The sequence below is a fragment of the Podarcis liolepis genome (assembly GCF_965112155.1).
Source record: "Podarcis liolepis genome assembly, chromosome: 17".
Lineage (NCBI taxonomy): Eukaryota > Metazoa > Chordata > Lepidosauria > Squamata > Lacertidae > Podarcis > Podarcis liolepis.
The window spans coordinates 10959208-10977517 of record NC_139571.1 but is presented as its reverse complement, the minus strand read 5'-3'; the positions used below and the strand labels follow the sequence as shown (position 1 = coordinate 10977517).

Below are 18310 nucleotides of genomic sequence, written 5' to 3'. Positions count from 1 at the left end.
ACAGCAAGGAGTTTGGCCATTTGGCCATCACCGAGGGGCAGAGTAATGTAAAGTAATCCCAAAGCTGGTCCTACTTATACATTATGGAATTATACAGTGGAATTTGCTGCCAAGGAGTGTGGTGGAGTCTCCTTCTTTGGAGGTCTTTAAGCAGAGGCTTGACAACCATATGTCAGGAGTGCTCTGATGGTGTTTCCTGCTTGGCAGGGGGTTGGACTCGATGGCCCTTGTGGTCTCTTCCAACTCTATGATTCTATGATTATCCTTAAAGGGACTAGACAGATGATTACAAAAATATCCCTAATACCCCAAAGATCCCTACCCCAAGCTGTGCTGCTGTGGCCTCTTGCTGTGGCACTCTTGTGGGTGGCACTGCGATCTAAACCACTGAGCCTCTTGGGCTTGCTGATCAGAAGGTCGTCAGTTCAAATCTGTGCAATGGGGTGAGCGCCTGTTGCTCTGTCCCAGCACCTGCCAACCTAGCAGTGCAAGTAGATAAATAGGTACTGCTGCAGCGGGAAGGTAAAAGGCATTTCCGTGCGCTTTGGTTTCCTTCACAGTGCTCTGTTGCGCCTGAAGCTGTTTAGTCATGTTGGCCACATGACCAGGAAAGCTGTCTGTGGACAAACACCGCTCCCTCAGCCTGAAAGCGAGATGAGTGCGGCAATCCCATAGTCCCCATTGACTGGACTTAACCGTCCAGGGGCCATTTACCTTTACTAGTAAACTACTGGAGAGCACTGTAGTTCACGCCAGCTCTGTTCCTGGGCTCAAATTTCTGTCTGTGGAGGACAGCAATAGCAGCTTGCTGTCAGGAGCAATTTCTTCATGTGTAACCCAGTTTACCCAGCTTCCAACTTCTAGATACTCAGTGGATCAGTGGTAGGAAACCTGTGGCCATCCAGCGATGTTTCCGTGCACTCTAGCTTCCGTCACAGTGTCCCGTTGCTCTAGAAGCGGTTTAGTCCTGCTGGCCACATGACCCGGAAAGCTGTTTTTGACAAACACCGGCTCCCTTGCCCTGAAAGCGAAATGAGCACCGCAACCCCAGAGTCGGCCTTGACTGGACTTAACCGTCCAGGGGTCCTTTAAAGGTAAAGGGACCCCTGACCATTAGGTCCAGTCGTGACCGACTCTGGGGTTGCAGTGTTCATCTCGCTTTATTGGCTGAGGGAGCCGGTGTACAGCTTCCGGGTCATGTGGCCAGCATGACTAAGCCACTTCTGGCGAACCAGAGCAGCGCACAGAAATGCCGTTTACCTTCCTGCCGGATCGATACCTATTTATCTACTTGCACTTTGACGTGCTTTCGAACTGCTAGGTTGGCAGAAGCAGGGACCGGGCAACGGGAGCTCACCCCATCACGGGGATTCGAACCGCCGACCTTCTGATCGGCAAGTCCTAGGCTCTGTGGTTTAACACATGGGTCCTTTACCTTTTTTAAAACCTCACCTTGCAGAGAAATATTGCGGATCATCCCTGCAGAAGAACTGCTGAGTCTGCATCGGAGAAACGCATCCACTCGCTCTCTGGCTGTTCAGCAGCCGCAGGGAAAGACGGGCTTGGAAGAGCCGGTGGGCCTTAATGTTGTCTTTCTGAAGACCCACAAAACAGGCGGCAGCACAGTGCAGAACATCCTCTTCCGGGCTGGGGAGCGGCGGAACCTGACCGTGGCCTTCCCCCTCTATTCCTACCAGTTTGCCTACCCAGAGGCCTTCTCCAGGACGTTTGTGGAGGACCTCCCCACCGGGGCCACCCATTTCAACCTGCTCTGCAGCCATATGCGGCTGGCTGTTGGCGAAGTCCATGCGGTCATGCCGCCACACAGCATCTTCCTCACGATCCTGCGCCACCCCGTTCAAACGTTCGAGTCCGTCTTCCACTACTACCTCAACGTCGTGCCTGCCTTCCAGATGCTAGCCAACCACTCCACGCCGCTGATGGCTTTCCTGGAGGCGTCGGCTCGCTACTACGATGCCAGGGATGCCAGCAACGGGCTGGCCAAAAACCCCATGGCCTTTGACCTAGGCCTGAACGCCAGTCAGGAAGAAGCGCCGAGCGGCCGGTGGCTGGGAGAGCTGGAAAGGCTGAATCGGACTTTTCAGCTGGTGATGATCGCGGAGCACTTTGACGAGTCGCTCCTCCTGGCGAGGGAGCTGCTTGGGCTGGACATGGAAGAGCTGGTGTACGTCAGGCTCAACGTGCGCCACAAAGAGGGCGAGCCTCTGCCCAAGGCGCTGGTGCAGAAGATCCAGGCCTGGAACTGGTTGGACATGCAGGTCTACAGGTTTTTCCAGGGCGTTTTCTGGCACAAGGTGGAGCGCTATGGCTACATGCGCATGAAGAGGGAGTTGGACGCCTTCCATGCGCTGCTCAGGGAGACGGGGGCCAGGTGCCTGTCAGGGGAGCCTGTAGGACCTGAGCGCATGACGGATGAGCTGCGGCCTTGGCAGCCGGGCAGCGTCACCATTCTGGGCTACAGCCTCAAACAGAACCTCACCTATGCCCAGTACAACGGCTGCTTCCGTATCATCCTGCCTGAGCTCCAGTATCACGCTTACCTCTATTACAGGCAATATGGGAGGGACATGCGCCCTTAGTGGGTTCCTGGCTATTATTTGGGGGATATTGGGTGCAATCCTGCTCTCCTCTCTATCCCTTGACCTCAGCTGTCTTATTCATTTGTTTTCTATTGGTTCTCTTGGGTGTGATTCCTCCATTGCAGGGGTTTGGACTAAATGATCCTAGGGATCCTTTCTGACTTAAACCCAACAATTATACCCCACCCATCTGACTGGGTTGCCTGAGCCACTTTGGGCAGCTTCCAACCTATATAAAAACATAATATATCATTACATTTTAAAAAGCTTCCCTAGACAGGACTGCTTTCTAAAGGTTATATAGCTACTTGAGATCTGATGGGAGGGGTGTTCCACAGGTTGGATGCCACTACCGAGAAGGCCCTCTGCCTGGTTCCCTGTAGCTTCACTTATTGCAGGCAGGGAATGGCCAGAAGGCCCTTGGAGCTGGATCTCAGTGTCCAGGCTGAATGATGGGGGTGGAGATGCTCCATCAGGTATACTGGGCCGAGGCCATTTAGGGATTTAAAGGTCAACACCAACACTTTGAATTTTGCTCGGAAATGTCCTGGGAGCCAGTGTACTGTAGGTTTTTCAGGACCAGTGTTTTATGGTCCTGGCGGACACTTCCAGCCACCAGTCTAGCTGCCACATTCTGGATTAGTTGTAGACTCTACAACTAAGCAAATGTCAAAGATTCTCCTGGATAAAACACTCAATCCATTTCAGTCTAGTGCCCTGCTATACAGAGACAGCATCCAAGCCTCTCTTGGATGACCAAAGAGAATTGGCTATTCTTCTACAGTTCTCCACGGCATACTGTCGTGAACAGGGATTTTCAGATATGAAAGATCAGAAAAGAGAAAGGCTTCTTTGTGATGATGTTTGTCTCAATTGAGATTACCTGACAAATGATTACCTGACAAAAGCAAGCTCACGCCTCTGATTGAGTTTGTATACCTACATGAGGGACATTTGTAAGAGGCTTGTTTATCATTATATTATATTATATTCATGTTATTATGTAGCTGCATTGTTTTATACTCCCTGGATGTCCCATGATCATATTATAAAGTAGTTGTGTTCTATGTTATAAATCAAGCACAGCTAGTAGTTGTCTATTTTTGTTTTCCAATGTATTTTTTATCAATTAAAAAAATTGGAGTGCTGCAAGCAAATTTTTATTCTGAAAGTGTGGCCCAGAGGAAAAAAGTTTGAGAACCACTGATTTGAAGTCGTCTTCTGCCACCTCTGGTTAAGAACCCTTTAACACTAGTCTCTTGTTCACCAGCACAGAAGCTAACTGTGAAAAATCTGAAGTTCTAATGTTTATGTCCAAACTCTATCGCCCACAATCCAGACTGTGATGCTGTGTATTTGCTTCCTCGTTGTCTTCCCAGCCTATTCACCTAGATTCAGAAAGGAAGGGACCATCATGCCAATTCCAAAGTGATTGGCTTGCCTGCCTTGGAGAACTTTCAAGGACAAAGAAGTGCATTCAGGAAGATGGGCAAAGTCTATGAGTAGGAGGAGATCTTGAGGCTCCTCTTAATGGTATTTCTGATTACAAGGAGTCGATCCCATTAGGAACCGAACAAGGGGCAGGATTCAATTAGGCTTCTGCACTAGCATGTCCCACGCTGTTCCCAAACTGGCACCATGGGTGGGAGAGAATGTTCACCTTAGTGCTATGCTGAGTACAACTTGACGTAAACATTTCTTCATTGCAGACTTCAGCTGTGGCCTATGAACTACCCTAATATGGAGGCAAGTAGCCAATGAGCTTTTTTCTTTCACAGGTAATATAGCCGATAATTTGCTTTGAAGGTACCTCGAGTTTGGTCATGGTCTGAACTCTACAGGCTGGGAGTTTGGGGGGGGCAGGGGAGTGGCTGTTGTGCTTGTACCAGAGGCGTAGGAAGGGGGGACGTTCCGCCCCAGGTGTCATCCTGGGTGTGTGTGTGACAAAATCCCCCGGGCGGATTGCTGCCGCACCGATCTGCCCCCGTGGGTGGCTCACCCCACCCCTGGGTGCACAGCATGTGTGACGTTCCAGGTGTCCAAGCACCTAGCTCCACTGCTGGCTTGTACCCTGTTTATGGGCATCTAACTGGCCACTACAAGAACAGGGGTTTGGACCTGGTTTGGAGAAGCAAGGATTTTTGCCAGTAAACTGGTTCCTGAGTCGTAGCCAGGTCAATGAAAAGCTACACCGTAAAAGTACACCTGTTGGAGCAGAGCTTTTATTGATCAAACAGATCTGGAAGGAGGAGTGTTGCCTCTGAAGGGGGGAGTCTGGGTTGCCAGCAGAGTCATCCACACAGCAAACCTAGCTGACCACAAACACACCTGAGTTAAGAAAAGCAGAAGAGCACCCAAGCCCACTTCTGAGAGTTGTCAGTCTAACCTTTGCTCTAGCAGCTGCTGAAGAAAGACTGATAAGGCAGGAGGAAGTGCAGGGAGGGGAAAGAGAAATTCAAGCAACTGTCTCCAGGGTAAAGTATACAGGTGGTGGTTTAATACCCTTTTGCCACAGACCACTCAACCAATATGCAAGGCTCTATCTATCCCAGGGATGCATCTCTGCAGGGAATCCTATTCTCCCCTGACACTAACCTGAACTGTCCCCTCCACTCTTCCTTAGCCTCCTTCCAAAGGGAGATCTTCCTCTCCACTTTGAAACCATGTCATAATACTAATTATTCAAGTCCACCCAATACATCATTAACCAAACAGGCCTTGTGCCTCTTTTGTTCTTCCCCAGCCACCTGTTAAGCAGTGAACAACCTCTAGCTTGTAAAGTCTTCATCCCTCAATTTAAGTGAATACAGATTTGTCTCTATACGTACACCTCAATTTAAAAATAGACAAGGCAAACTGTGCCCCTCCTCCTTCTTTTATGGGCCTATGGAGTGCACTGAAACAAATTGATGGGGAGAAGCAACCACACAAGCAGAGCAGCAAAGAACCTCAACTTGAGCGCAATAATGCACGGGTTAATAGCCTGGCCCTGAGTTCAGGACTGAGTTCTCTGTGTAGTTGATGAAGTTGCCTTGAACTCTCAGTCGAATAGACAGAAAGCTACTTTGAGAAAATCAACCCAGAACCACCTTGCTAAAGGTTTCCCTCTCCTCACTGCGAACTGCCTTGGCTCTTGCTATTGTACAGTCATTTCAGTGCTCAATATCTCGTGCCCATGTTCTTGTAGGCTTATTCCAGTGTCTTGACTTCCTTTTAGCAGCATCCTAACGATCGAGGAGTTTGGTAACCCCCACAAGACATTTCAATTGCAGCCTCTTGCATGGAGTGCTACCTGACTGCTACAGGCTGGAGTAGCAGAAGACAAGTCACTGCAAGAGTGACACAGGGACTCTCTCTCTCTCTCTCTCCTGGATCAAAAAGGGAGAGGGCTGCTGTAGGCATATACATAAATAAAAATAAATATGTCAGTGGTGTTGGGGCTGCCTCGCCAGCGATCATAAGACGACAAAATCTTCTGTGGCTGCCTTTTTCACCCTGCCCCTCTTGCTGGGCCGCTGCCCTTGCACCGTTTGCTGGGAGAATCGGGAACAGAGCTCTTCTAAACCATAGTCCTGAGCGCAGCCATCTACAATGGAGAACATGGGGTATTTCTCTTTGGCAGCCGCAGAATTGAGGACCTGCAGTAGACACAAAGGAGGACAATTGGCACAATCCGAATACTTGAGACAGAGACAACATGAGAAGGTCTTTATGCCGGAACAAAATATAGCTAGTCTATTTCTTCTCTGTTTCGTGATAGTCCAAGTACAGGGAAGAACTACAGGGATTTTACACCTCGTGGTAGAACCCCTGTACAAAAGAATTTGCACATCTTCCTCTCCGTTTGTGAGTTATCATTAAAAAAACAAAACACCATAGCTCACAATTCCCATGAACAGGGAACAGGGAAGCTCCTGCAGCCAATCAGAAGCCACGGAAGCAGCACCAGACATTCAGGTTCCAAAGAACGTTCGCAAACTGGAACATTCACTTCCGGGTTTGCAGCATTTGGGAGTAAAAATGTACAAGTGCCAAGGCGTTCGGCTTCCAAAGTATGACTGTACTTCCATCATTGCCTCAAATCACCTCAACCAGATCCTCACCCTCAACATTTCCACATTTCAGAATTCTGCAAACCCTGCTCCCAGTAAACCCTGGGAATGTAGTTTTTTCAGATCCACACATCAATTCAAAGCTGGCCCCACTGGCAGGGCTTGGAGTTGCCTCAAGGCAAACATAACCCTCACCTGTGTCAATTCCACGCACAGGCCCTCAAACTCTCTTCTGTGGCTGACGTAGAAGCCAATGGTGCAGCTGGGATCCACCTTGCTGAAAGCTGTTTTCCGGGGTGAGTTGCAGTGGAAGGACTGGAAAAAGAGGATACAGGAAAGCAGAGCTGTCTCACATCAAGGTGACCCAGAGACTATGTATTTAGTATCGCCAATTTATACACCACTGAGCACTGTAGCTTCTAAGTGGTGTACAATGAGGTTGCAAAAGATCAGTTAAGATCACCCATGAAGTCAGAAAATCTTGTTCAAAATGCCTGCTGAAATTTCAGAGAGTATTCACCAAGTGCCTGAAGTTCAACCAGAGTGTGTGTGTGTGTGTGTGTGTGTGTCCTGTCTGATCTCAGCCAAGAAGGAAAATCAAGTGGAGAATTTATCTTGCACAAGTAAAGCCTTCAATATCACCCTGCATCTCAAAACATGTTTTAAAAATGCATCTGGAGCATATAGACCCAATGATTCTCCTGTTTCTCCTCCATGTAGAGAATTCATAAGTATCAGAACTGACCTTGAGGGAAAATTAAGATGCCTTATTTTTTTTCCTCCACTGATGAAAATATGCCTTGCCCAGTTTTGTTCCTTCTGTAAGCATCAGAAATGTAACACCAGCTCTTGCTTTGACTACTTACTTTTTACCATACTTCTCTTAAAAGGGCTATTATACTTCCTCACTTTTTAGTGACAAAACACATTTATGTTTTGGCAGTTAAGCTGTAAACTCCCCACACCGGATGCAAGGTTAACTATTTTGTCACAGTTGTGCCTAAGGTGCAATGATACATACTGGCTCCCATGCCATCCTGGAGCTCTAAGCAGGTGCTTACCTCCAGGGGGAAATTCTCCTTAGTGGTGTCCACAAAGAGCTGGCAATAATGCGGGTCCAGGAACAGAAGTGTGTCATCTGGAAGACAAGAGAAGTGGGAGCTCAGTTATGGATCCTATCTTGTCTTATGGAAGGACAGATCGTGAAGCTGAGGCTCCAATACTTTGGCCACCTCATGAGAAGAGAAGACTCCCCGGAAAAGACCCTGATGCTGGGAAAGATGGAGGGCACAAGGAGAAGGGGACGACAGAGGACAAGATAGATAGATAGATAGATAGATAGATAGATAGATGGTTGGACAGTGGTCTCGAAACTACCAGCATGAGTTTGACCAAACTGCGGGAGGCAGTGGAAGACAGGAGTGCCTGGTGTGTGTTGGTCCATGGGGTCACGAAGAGTCGGACACGACTAAACAACAACATCATTTTGTCTTATGAATGAGTGTGGTGGGGGTATGAGGGAGGAAGGGACTGTGCACCACCAGGAAATGTTTACGAATGGCTATCATAAATTAAAGGAGCAAACAATGGTCATAATCTAGTAAGCCAACTTGGAGCTGCTGATAACTAGGTGAGAGAAAGGGGGGGGGGTGGCGTTCCTTCCACTGGTTTTAAGAACTAAGACTGCAAAGGCAGCTGAGTAGCAAGATGGCCCTACACCACAAGTGGCATCTTAAAACCCATCACAACGTTTTGCAGAATCTGACAGTAAGGAATGCTGAGAATCTGGCTTATCATTACAGTCATACCTTGGTTTTCAAACAGAATGAGTTCCAGAAGTCTGTTTGACTTCTGAAACGTTGGGAAACCAAGGCACGGCTTCTGATTGGCTTAAGGAGCATCCTGCAGCCAATCAGAAGCCGCACCAGACGTTCGGCTTCCGAGGCAAAGTTCGCAAACCGGAACACCTATTTCCGGGTTTGTGATGTTCGAGTTCCAATGTTTGAAACAACGACCAATAACAAAAATGGCAACGTTCTGCATGTTAACTTACATTCAGTAACTTCTGCAATTGCATTTTGGTCCATGCTGAGCATATGAGTGACCAAGTATGGATGAAAATGTATGCAAATTACAGAAATAGATGAATGTCATGCAAACAATTTTGGTGAAGCATTTTGGTGGAGAATTTGGGGTGCCTGCCCTTGTTGGGGAAAAGCAAAGCAGCACGTAATAACCCAACATCTGGAGGAGGAGAGGGGAGACCAGACATTTCTGCACCTCAGCAATGAAGTCTATTACCTTGATATCCAACGAAGTACAGGGAATGCCTTGGTTTTCCTCCAATGATCCCAATACAGAAATCCAGCCTCAGAAGTTCCTGCACAACAAAGGAACTTAAATCACACCACCTTCGACCAGCTCCCTTTCCAAGGGGTCGCCCAGTGATGGAAGGAAACAAATAGCTCAGTTGGTAGAGCATGATACTCTTCATCTCAGGGTCATTGGTATGAGCCCCAGGTTGGGCAAAAGATTCTTGCATTGCAGGGGGTTGGACTAGATGACCCTGGTGGTTCCTTCCAACTCCATGAGTCTGTGATTCTACTCTGTGGTATGCCCTGATGCAGAATGGAGACACCAAACACCACCACCCACTTTGAGCGTTACGCAGAGCAAGAGGAATGCAACTGGTAAGTGCACTTGGGTGGGCAGGCAAGTAGTCAAACATGTTTAATTCACTGCTCTTCTGGAGTAGCTGCATTCATGAGAGGCAATTTCTCTGTTGCGGCTACACAACTTGGCCATCGTTACACAGCAAAGGAACCTCCCACCCCACCCTTCCTTCCACAGAATGGGCACAATCCTCCTTAAAGAACTGCTACATTTCCATCTATCCCATAGAGCCAAAGAAGTAAAGGACCCCTGGATGGTTAGGTCCAGTTAAAGGCGACTATGGGGTTGCGGCCCTCATCTCGCTTTCAGGACGAGGGAGCCGGCGTTTGTCCAGACAGCTTTCCGGGTCATGTGGCCAGCATGACTAAACAACTTCTGGCACAATGGAACACCGTGACGGAAACCAGAGTGCACGGAAATGCTGTTTAGCTTCCTGCCACAGTGGTACCTATTTATTTACTTGCACTGGTGTGCTTTCGAGCTGCTAGGTTGGCAGGAGCTGGGACACAGCAAAGGGAACTCACTCCGACGTGGGGATTCGAACCGCGACCTTCTGATCAGCAAGCCCAAGGGGATCGTGGTTTAGACCACAGCGCCACCCGCGTCCCATAGAGCCAAAGAGCATTCCCCACCATGTCTGCCTCTCTTTTCCTGCTCCTGGCTTGGGAGAAGAATGAGGCATCAGCCTGCATTCCAACAAGGATGTGCCCATTTGAGTCCCAGAGTCCACCTCACACCTATTCCCAAGTCACCTTAACACAGTCCACGTAGGCGGGGTTAAACGTCTCTCCCCCTAGCCGCATGGGCACCAGAATGATGACTGCTTTCCATTCGGCAGCAGGGTCCCACGCGGTCCTGTCTTTGCTTCTATTGGCCAGGTTGGCCACATCATCTTTGTACACTATGGGAAGCAGCAGAGGAAGGACTTCAGGTCCTGCAGCCAAGGGGATCTCAGCCCAGCTACCTGGGCTATGACGTCCCAGGTGCTTCATGAACCACAGGCAGGACTGCTTACCCCCCACCCCCCTTCAGCTCCTTTTACCTGTGCAGTCCTGAGACACATACACCGCCAGGTTGCCTGCTTCCGAACAGCAATCCACTGCTTTCCTGCAGGGGGGAGAAGGTGCACTTCAGTTGGACACAGCGTTGCCTCCCGACCCCACTCTCCAGCCAGCCTCATCCCTGCAAGACCACCACCAGAGGATTGAGGACAAAAGGAAGAAGCTATAGATTTCTAGCTTCCGAGGTCAGGAAAGGAAGTGGAGCAGCAGAATAGCTCATCTGTCAGCTTCAGGGCTCCTTTGCTTTTGATGCTTGGCAAAATTCCCTCAACCCCCCCCCCCCAATACAAACAACAACAACGCCAAAGTGCTAAAGACTCAAAGGCAGGAGGCAGGCTGGAATCTGTGCCCCTCCCACTGACTAAACACTGCTGGATCAACACAGGAAGGAAGGAAGGAAGGAAGGAAGGAAGGAAGGAAGGAAGGAAGGAAGGAAGGAAGGAAGGGAAGGAAGGAGGCAGAAAAGACCGACTGTTCCTTTTGCTGAAACTTCTGGGTCAGGACCACATACACACACAGTGCAGAAATACACAATTTAACATTCTGGAGGGACACATATTCTCCTTTGATTGCAAACCTTGGCAGCAGGCCAAGACTTGTCTCTTAATTTTAACGCTGTGGTCTCACAGCCCCATTCACAAGATAAAACCTTTGCCTGTTCTCATGGCTTAAACTTTGAATCGCCTTGATACCATATGCAGTGAGATGATCCACACCCCAGTCAAAATGGGGTGGCAGAGGCAGGCCAGTTCTGGATGTTCTGTAGACTGGAAAGCCTTTGCACTGCCAAATCTTGAAACACTAAATATTGTTGGCCGAGCATCTTGATTTGTCTGGTGCACTAAGCATAGCCATGCAATAATTGGCAAAAACACGTGGCAAATGAGCTTTTACAACAAATATAGGTCTCCTGATCAGAGCTGGCAATTCGGCCCACCACACTGCACAAATACCACCTGGTGAGAATGTGCCAAAATCTAACACCCCTACCCGCACTTATTTCCTGGGTGTCAAATCATTTCTTGTGTCTTATCACCTCTCACCTGATTATGTGGGCTACAATAGAAGGCCCATACCAGTCCCCTGCTTTCTTCCCTGAACTGTGCCCCAGATCAACCAAACGGTGAATTCCAAAGGGTGCTTGAGGCCGATCAGCAAACCATGAGATAATCTTCCGGTGGTAACGCTCCTTTTCCAGTTCATCAGGACTGCAGGTGCGCCTAGGGGCCTGCAGCTCCCAGGGTCCCCTGCTCCTGTCAGTAGGGATAGGTGGGACCTGGCGCAGGTTAGCTGTGCTGGGACAGGGCAGAGGGGTGGCTTTCATGGGCTCCATCTCCGCCAAACTGGGGGTATAGAGGGCATCTGACCAGGTCCAATCTGAAAAGTGGAACAGAAAACCAAAAAGCGGGCTAAGGACTTGGGCACCCTTCATTCCCATTAACCACCCAAACATTGAAGCATCCCAAATGCAAGGCCGTTTCACTTGCTCAAGACTGCAAATAATTCTAGCCTACATTTTGATTAGGACGCGGGTGGCGCTGTGGGTTAAACCACAGAGCCTAGGACTTGCCGATCAGAAGGTCGGCGGTTCGAATCCCTGCGACGGGGTGAGCTCCCGTTGCTCGGTCCCTGCTCCTGCCAACCTAGAGGTTCGAAAGCACGTCAAAGTGCAAGTAGATAAATAGGTACCGCTCCAGCGGGAAGGTAAACAGTGTTTCCATGCGCTGCTCTGGTTCGCCAGAAGCGGCTTAGTCATGCTGGCCACATGACCCGGAAGCTGTACGCCGGCTCCCTCGGCCAATAAAGCGAGATGAGCGCCGCGACCCCAGAGTCGGCCACGACTGGACCTAATGGTCAGGGGTCCCTTTACCTTTACCTTACATTTTGATTGGGATGGTGGTTGAATCTGGTGGCCCGAGCCTTTTGGTTTTGCTAGTGAAATCAACTATGCACAACTCGTAGTGCTATTTGTTCTGCAAAAAACTTTTCCACTGCTCAACTCTCCTTCAATTATTGATCTTGGGGTGGGGTGTCAGGTGCAATGGGAGGAGGGGCTGTTCAGTCTAGACGGCTCTTTGGGACGCTCTGTGATACTGGGGCACACTGCAGATACCTGCATGCGTGAATGCATGCTTTAAGATGGGACAGGGGAATGGGATGGGGCGGGCAAGAGGGATCCCCTCACAACATGGCGCACAGAGCGGTGCCTCTCACCTCTGCCAAGGAAATGGACGACGAGACCCTGAGCCAGCAGCATCTGACCACTGCGCAGCATGCAGCCCCAGCCACAGTCAGTGGTCCACATAGTGCCTTCTAACTGCTGAAATTCCCGTCGGTAGGTTAGCCAGATGCGTGAGGCAAAGTCCTTCTGAAAGCACTCCACATCCTCTGCAAGGCAGAACAGAGACTGGTCAGGAAGAGGCCCAGCCAACAGCAGCACACAAGCAAGCCCAGAGGCAGAACTTTTCCTTTGTGCATCACAACGCCCCCAGCCATATTTACAGGGAAACCCTCTAGCTCACGGATGGGGGAGTTCAGGCCCGGCACAGGTCTCAGTTTGGCCTGTGAGGCTGTTTTCCCCAAACTATGCTCACTTGCCCTGCACCTGACATCTTATGGGCAGGTGGATCTGTAGCTGCCGGTGCACAAATTTGAGTCCCAAAGTCCTGATTGTGCATTGGCTAGGCTGGCTGTGCTACTGGCAGTCAAACAGTTCCCAACACGGCTCTCACCAAGTCCTGACAATTCAGAGCACCTGTCCCCTAATGCGGTTTTTCACAAACCTGTGGTCAGGGATGACGGAAGCTGTAGTCCAACAACAGCTGGACCAATGAAACATTGCCCTAATGTCATTGCGACAGATGATCATCAGGTGAGTGACCATGTCCACTTGTCAGATCTGGCCCACAAAGGATCTGTTGGCAGATCCAGTCCCCCACCCCCTTTCTCTAGCTGTACTGTCAAGATAATCCTCTTCATCCTAGTCAGGCTTCCTCAAACTCAGCCCTCCAGATGTTTCGAGACTACAATTCTCATCATCCCTGACCACTGGTCCTGCTAGCTAGGGATCATGGGAGTTGTAGGCCAAAAACATCTGGAGGGCCGAGTTTGAGGAAGCCTGATCTAAGTAGTTAGGATAAATGAATAAGGATCAGAACAAACTGAATTAACACTCTACATCTCAAATGTTAAGGAAACAAAGGGCAGGTATGAGATTGTAATCCCTCCTTGGCTATCCAAGACAAAGAAGAGGCAGAGAGAGAAAAGCAACAAAGGGCCGACATGAAAGGATTTCTTGGCCTTGATCTTCAAATTCGCCATCTCCTATCCGTACTCCTGCACTGCTAAGAGGATTGGCAGCCTATTTCAGAAATGCATCCATTGTCATCGACTGAGGGATTTTACACCAAATCAATAGTGTCTTGTTGGGGGTCAGAGGAAGAGACAGGCAGAAGTTGCATGAAGGAACTGCACAATACCATCGTAAAACGAAAATGAACCCAAGTTCTGGGAATCCCCTCCACCCTGCCTCCCAAGCCACTCACCTTCACGTTCAAAGCGGTAGATGTGTCCAAAGAGGTAGACTGGGGAAAGCTTGCTGAAATTAGTTTTGGTCTTGACCGTCCAACCTCAGGAGGCAAAGGAGACAGGTAGGTTTGTTACAAGCCATGTGGCATTCAACACTGGGCCTCCACTTCCTTCCTGCGGGTTCGTATGGAAATCCAGGCTTGACCTAGCCTCCAAACCAGTGGCCTCCAGTGGCAGAACTCCCCACACCCACCCTGACTGCATAACAATCTGCAGAGGGAACACCTTTCCCCGCACACTTCTGCTTAAGACGTTGCCATCCACCAATGAACTAGAAGCCACCCCTCAAATGTTATTTACTGCAGCTTGCGTTCTCACATTCACCTCAGTCTTCACGTGCATGAATGCATGGCTGTAGTTGGGAGCATTTCTCCAAGAATAGCCTGCATGAACAGATCTTGTTCTGCACATGCAACATCTTTGTGAAATCTCAGCTGGTGTTATTTAGACAGGCCTTTGAAATGAGAATTTTCTTTTAACCAACCACAACTTATGGAAGTTTTTACTGATGCTTTATTGACATTCTTATGATTGTATCTTTTGTATGGTGAACACTGGCTTGTTGTTATTATTATTATTATTATTATTATTATTATTATTATTATTATTATTACTACTACTACTACTACTACTACTGAAGTGTGGTTTATAAATACTTAAATGAACAGATAAAGTATTCACCAGCATGTGCCTGCAATGGAGAATTCTACAATGTGCTGAAGCTCAGTGCTCAGGTGTAGAAAGAGAACTATAAATGTTTAATTTTTTTTCAGCCCCTCAACTACAGATGAAAAGCAACCCCATCCAAATTGCCCCTGTTCATTCCTGACAAGCCTGACAAGACAAGCTACCTGGAATCATACAAAGCAAGTGCTCTTAGTGCAGGAGAAAATACAGGGAGGGAAGATACGGTGGATTTCTGCTCCCACCGCCAGAATAAAGCAATCAAGTTAAACATTACACAAAAAGAAAGCAGAACTAAATCTCTCCAACCCCACCCCTGCCTCTTGGATTAGTTTTTAAATGCCATGGGGTAAGATACGAAACCCTCATCTGTAAACACAAAACACACAATCAGTGTTGTAAGTAGAATTTAATAGGACATTTTCACCAACCCAGATAGATCTGTGCTCACATTCACTCTCCACAGCCATGATTCAAGGAGCTAATGCGGAAGCAGAAGCTGACAGGGGAGGTGTTCTCAAACCAACCAGAAAAGCATGCTAGAGGTGACAGCTTTATTAGTCCAGCAGAGGCTAATGACAAGATGACAAAAAAACAGAAGTAGAACCTGCTCTCCAAATCATATTATCTTCCCCACCCCATGACCAGTAAGGCTAGCCATATTTGTTCAAGGTGTGTAAGCCTCCTACACACATTTGCTCTCTGCTCTTTTCGTAAAAACACACTTGGCAGCTGTTCTCAGAAACAAATACTGACATATCAAAAGCCTGTGCTCAGCCTCCAAATCTAACAGGGATTTGGGGCAAGCTTGGCATGAAAGTGCCTTTTGTCAATGAATGAATGCTTTTGTTGCAAGACCTGGAGATTTGCCATATCCCAGAGGACATGGCAGAATTCCAGATCTCAACATATGGAGGAATTTCAGAGGAGCTCTTGCAGCACAAACAAAGGAAGTCACTCCATGGCAGGACGAGTTGTGACAAATAAAGGAAGTCACTTCATGGCACAACAAGACAAAGGGCAACATGAGAATCAGGCCTCTCAAGAGTGCAGGCGACAAATTGTCTTGAAGTTTGGGGCCATCTTGATTCTCAAAGACAACATCTACCCACAAGTCTTATGACACTGAAATCTGGGGATATCCTGGGTCTCCCAAAATCATACAAAGCCAAGTGCTAATAATTCTCCTGCGTACTCCCAGAGCCATACCTTCTATGTCACTGTAGGCTAAAACTAGCACATTGCCAATTTAGTATTTAATTCCATAAAATGTATATACCACTTGATTGCAAAAAAACAACATCTTCAAAGTGGTTTAAAAACAATAAAACAAAAATAGTTCAAAACGACTATTTAAAATATTTTAAAAAATAAAATAAACATTAAGTTAAAAACCTGATTAAAACACAATTGAGATGCATACATGTTTAATTTGTGGTTTAAGATTTTAGACATTGATGATTAGTAGCTAACAAAGCTTTCTCAATAAACGATTTTCAATTGTTAATTTTTTTAAGATAAAGATGCATTGTTGAAAAAGAGAATCCAACCACTACTCCCCTTTTTGTTCTGACTTAAAACCAGAAACTGCTACTATATTTTGGATATTGGGGCTAGAAGTTTATGGTTCATTTTTCTAGCTTTTAATATTTTTATAATTGTACGATTCTGTAATTTAATTGTATGCCACCTTTGGTGGGGTCTTCCCTCTTAAAGGAAGCACAAACATTATTTAAACTTGTCAAGTGGTGGACTAACAAGAAGGAGGATTATTTCCCTTAATTTCCATGCAACAACCGTAAGTCTGACTCACCATATTTCACATTGTTCCAGACAGAGAAGAGCTTGCTTTTGATCTTGTCCACTTCGTCAGGCTCGCTATGTTGGCTGCGTGCGGCACCCCCTCCGGGGAAGAGCCCTGGGTAGTTCCCCCCTTGACCGCTGGACCTGGGATTAAAGAGTTGCCTTCCGTCTGAGTGGCGCAGCTCATCCTGGCTTAAGTACTGCACTGAGGTGGGTGACACGGAATTCATTTAACAACTGGGACCAGTGCAGGCTGCGTCTTCTGTGGGGGGTTGGGATGAAACTTCCATGTGCCTCGCCAGGGAAGCAGAACTGCAGACCCATCAGAAACAAGGGTGAGAATCTCACTAACAAAGCGACTAAGGAAGCCCAAAGGCCCCAAACATTTTAAAGTACAAATCAATGCATTTGCAAACAGGACTCATGTTACCCCCACCTCTGTCTGTCTGACTCAAACCTTCATGCTCAGCTGTATGAGATGTGTCAAGGAAAAACCTTTACAGGACGCTAAGCTGTAAAGAGCAAACGGGAGAATTCACCCAAACTGTTGTCTCTTTTCCAAACAATGGCTGTGAATCCCTGGCGTCTCCAGTTTAAAGGATCTCTTGCACCAGGACTAAGAACAACTGTGCAGGTGGCTCATCTTAGACTGGACTAAGAGAGTGGAAAGGAATCAGAGAAAATCCTACAGCTCCCCCTCTGCCTCCTTTAAATGAAAGCTGTGTAAACCAGGGGTCAGCAACCTTTTTCAGCCATGGGCCAGTCCACTGTCCCTCAGACCATGTGGTGGGCTGGACTATATTTTTTTTGGGGGGGGCAAGGAATGACCGAATTCCTATGCCCCAGAAATAACACTGAGATGCATTTTTTTAAAAAGGACACATTCTACTCATGTAAAAACATGCTGATTCCGGATTGTCCGCGGGCTGGATTGAGGTGATTGGGCCGCATCCGGTCCATGGGCCTTAGGTTGCCTACCCCTGGTGTAAATCATGGTTTTTATCAGTCCACAGACTGACCACCTTCATCTCCCCAGCTGAACCTTTTAGAGCAGCATACAATATTCTGAACCAGTAACAACAGGGTGGGGGGAGAAAGTGAAAGGCACCATATTTCAAGCAATATACAGTGGTACCTCGGGTTAAGTACTTAATTCGTTTTGGAGGTCCGTTCTTAACCTGAAACTGTTCTTAACCTGAAGCACTATTTCTGGGTTAGCGGAGTCTGTAACCTGAAGCGTATGTAACCCGAGGTACCACTTTATTGGGAAGTCTTTAATGTCTGATGTTTTATCGTGTTTTTAATATTCTGTTGGGAGCCGCCCAGAGTGGCTGCGGAAACCCGGCCAGATGGGCGAGGTATAAATCTTCTTCTTATTATTATTTTTACTATTAATATTATTATTTCAGCAGGCGTCGCAGAAAGAGTGAAGGGAAAGGCGCCTGCTTGATCTCCATAGGCGGGGAGCTCCCAGATGCAGGCGATGCCCCACTAAGCGGCCGAGGGACCCTCTCCCCCTCTCCCCCTCCCAACCCAGCAAGCGCGGCCCTAGCAACCCAACTCGCTCCCAGCAACCAGCGCCCATTCCACCGCCAAGGAAACCTTCCCCTCTCCCTCCTGCAGCGACACACGGCCCAGGCGAGCCCCGCTTCCCCCCCGGACCCCCTCACACCCAACCTGGGTGGGCATGGGACGAGGTAGCCCGTTTCCCCGGGGCGAGCCGCCGCCGTTCAGTCCGCCATGACTTAGGGAGACCCTTCCGTTGCGAGCGGCAGCGACAGCGCCACCGCCATCTTAGATCCCCGGAAGCAGCTGAGAAGCACCCAACGTCCGGGCGGAAGTGGTCCTT

The 18310-nt window shown here is 48.3% G+C and overlaps 2 protein-coding genes across 2 annotated transcripts in view; one reads left to right on the top strand and one right to left on the bottom strand.

Annotated features, from left to right (window-relative positions):
- LOC310696928 (galactose-3-O-sulfotransferase 3-like) overlaps positions 1-5778 on the top strand; it is a 12528-nt gene extending 6750 nt beyond the window's left edge. The window contains exon 2 of the mRNA XM_083483124.1: positions 1460-5778. Coding sequence (XP_083339250.1) covers positions 1460-2600 — 1141 coding nt within the window. The 3' untranslated portion in view covers positions 2601-5778. The remainder of the gene's footprint in view (positions 1-1459) is intronic.
- ATG4D (autophagy related 4D cysteine peptidase) lies at positions 4801-18310 on the bottom strand. The gene is made up of 11 exons (XM_083483102.1): positions 18139-18310; positions 16472-16773; positions 13932-14015; positions 12601-12774; positions 11430-11763; positions 10368-10432; positions 10078-10226; positions 8954-9032; positions 7714-7790; positions 6848-6967; positions 4801-6238 (listed from the first exon to the last, which is right to left on the bottom strand). Exons 2-11 carry the CDS (start codon positions 16689-16691, stop codon positions 6056-6058), a joined length of 1485 nt encoding a protein of 494 aa, XP_083339228.1. The 5' UTR covers positions 16692-16773; positions 18139-18310; the 3' UTR covers positions 4801-6055.

Coding starts and splice junctions, on each gene's coding strand:
- ATG4D (XM_083483102.1), bottom strand. CDS start 16,691: ATGAATTCCGTGTCACCCACCTCAGTGCAGTACTTAAGCCAGGATGAG. Junction 11,764..12,600: donor CGTCCATTTCCTTGGCAGAG/GTGAGAGGCACC, acceptor TCCACTTTTCAG/ATTGGACCTGGTCAGATGCC. Junction 7,791..8,953: donor GTACTTCGTTGGATATCAAG/GTAATAGACTTC, acceptor CTTGTCTTCCAG/ATGACACACTTCTGTTCCTG.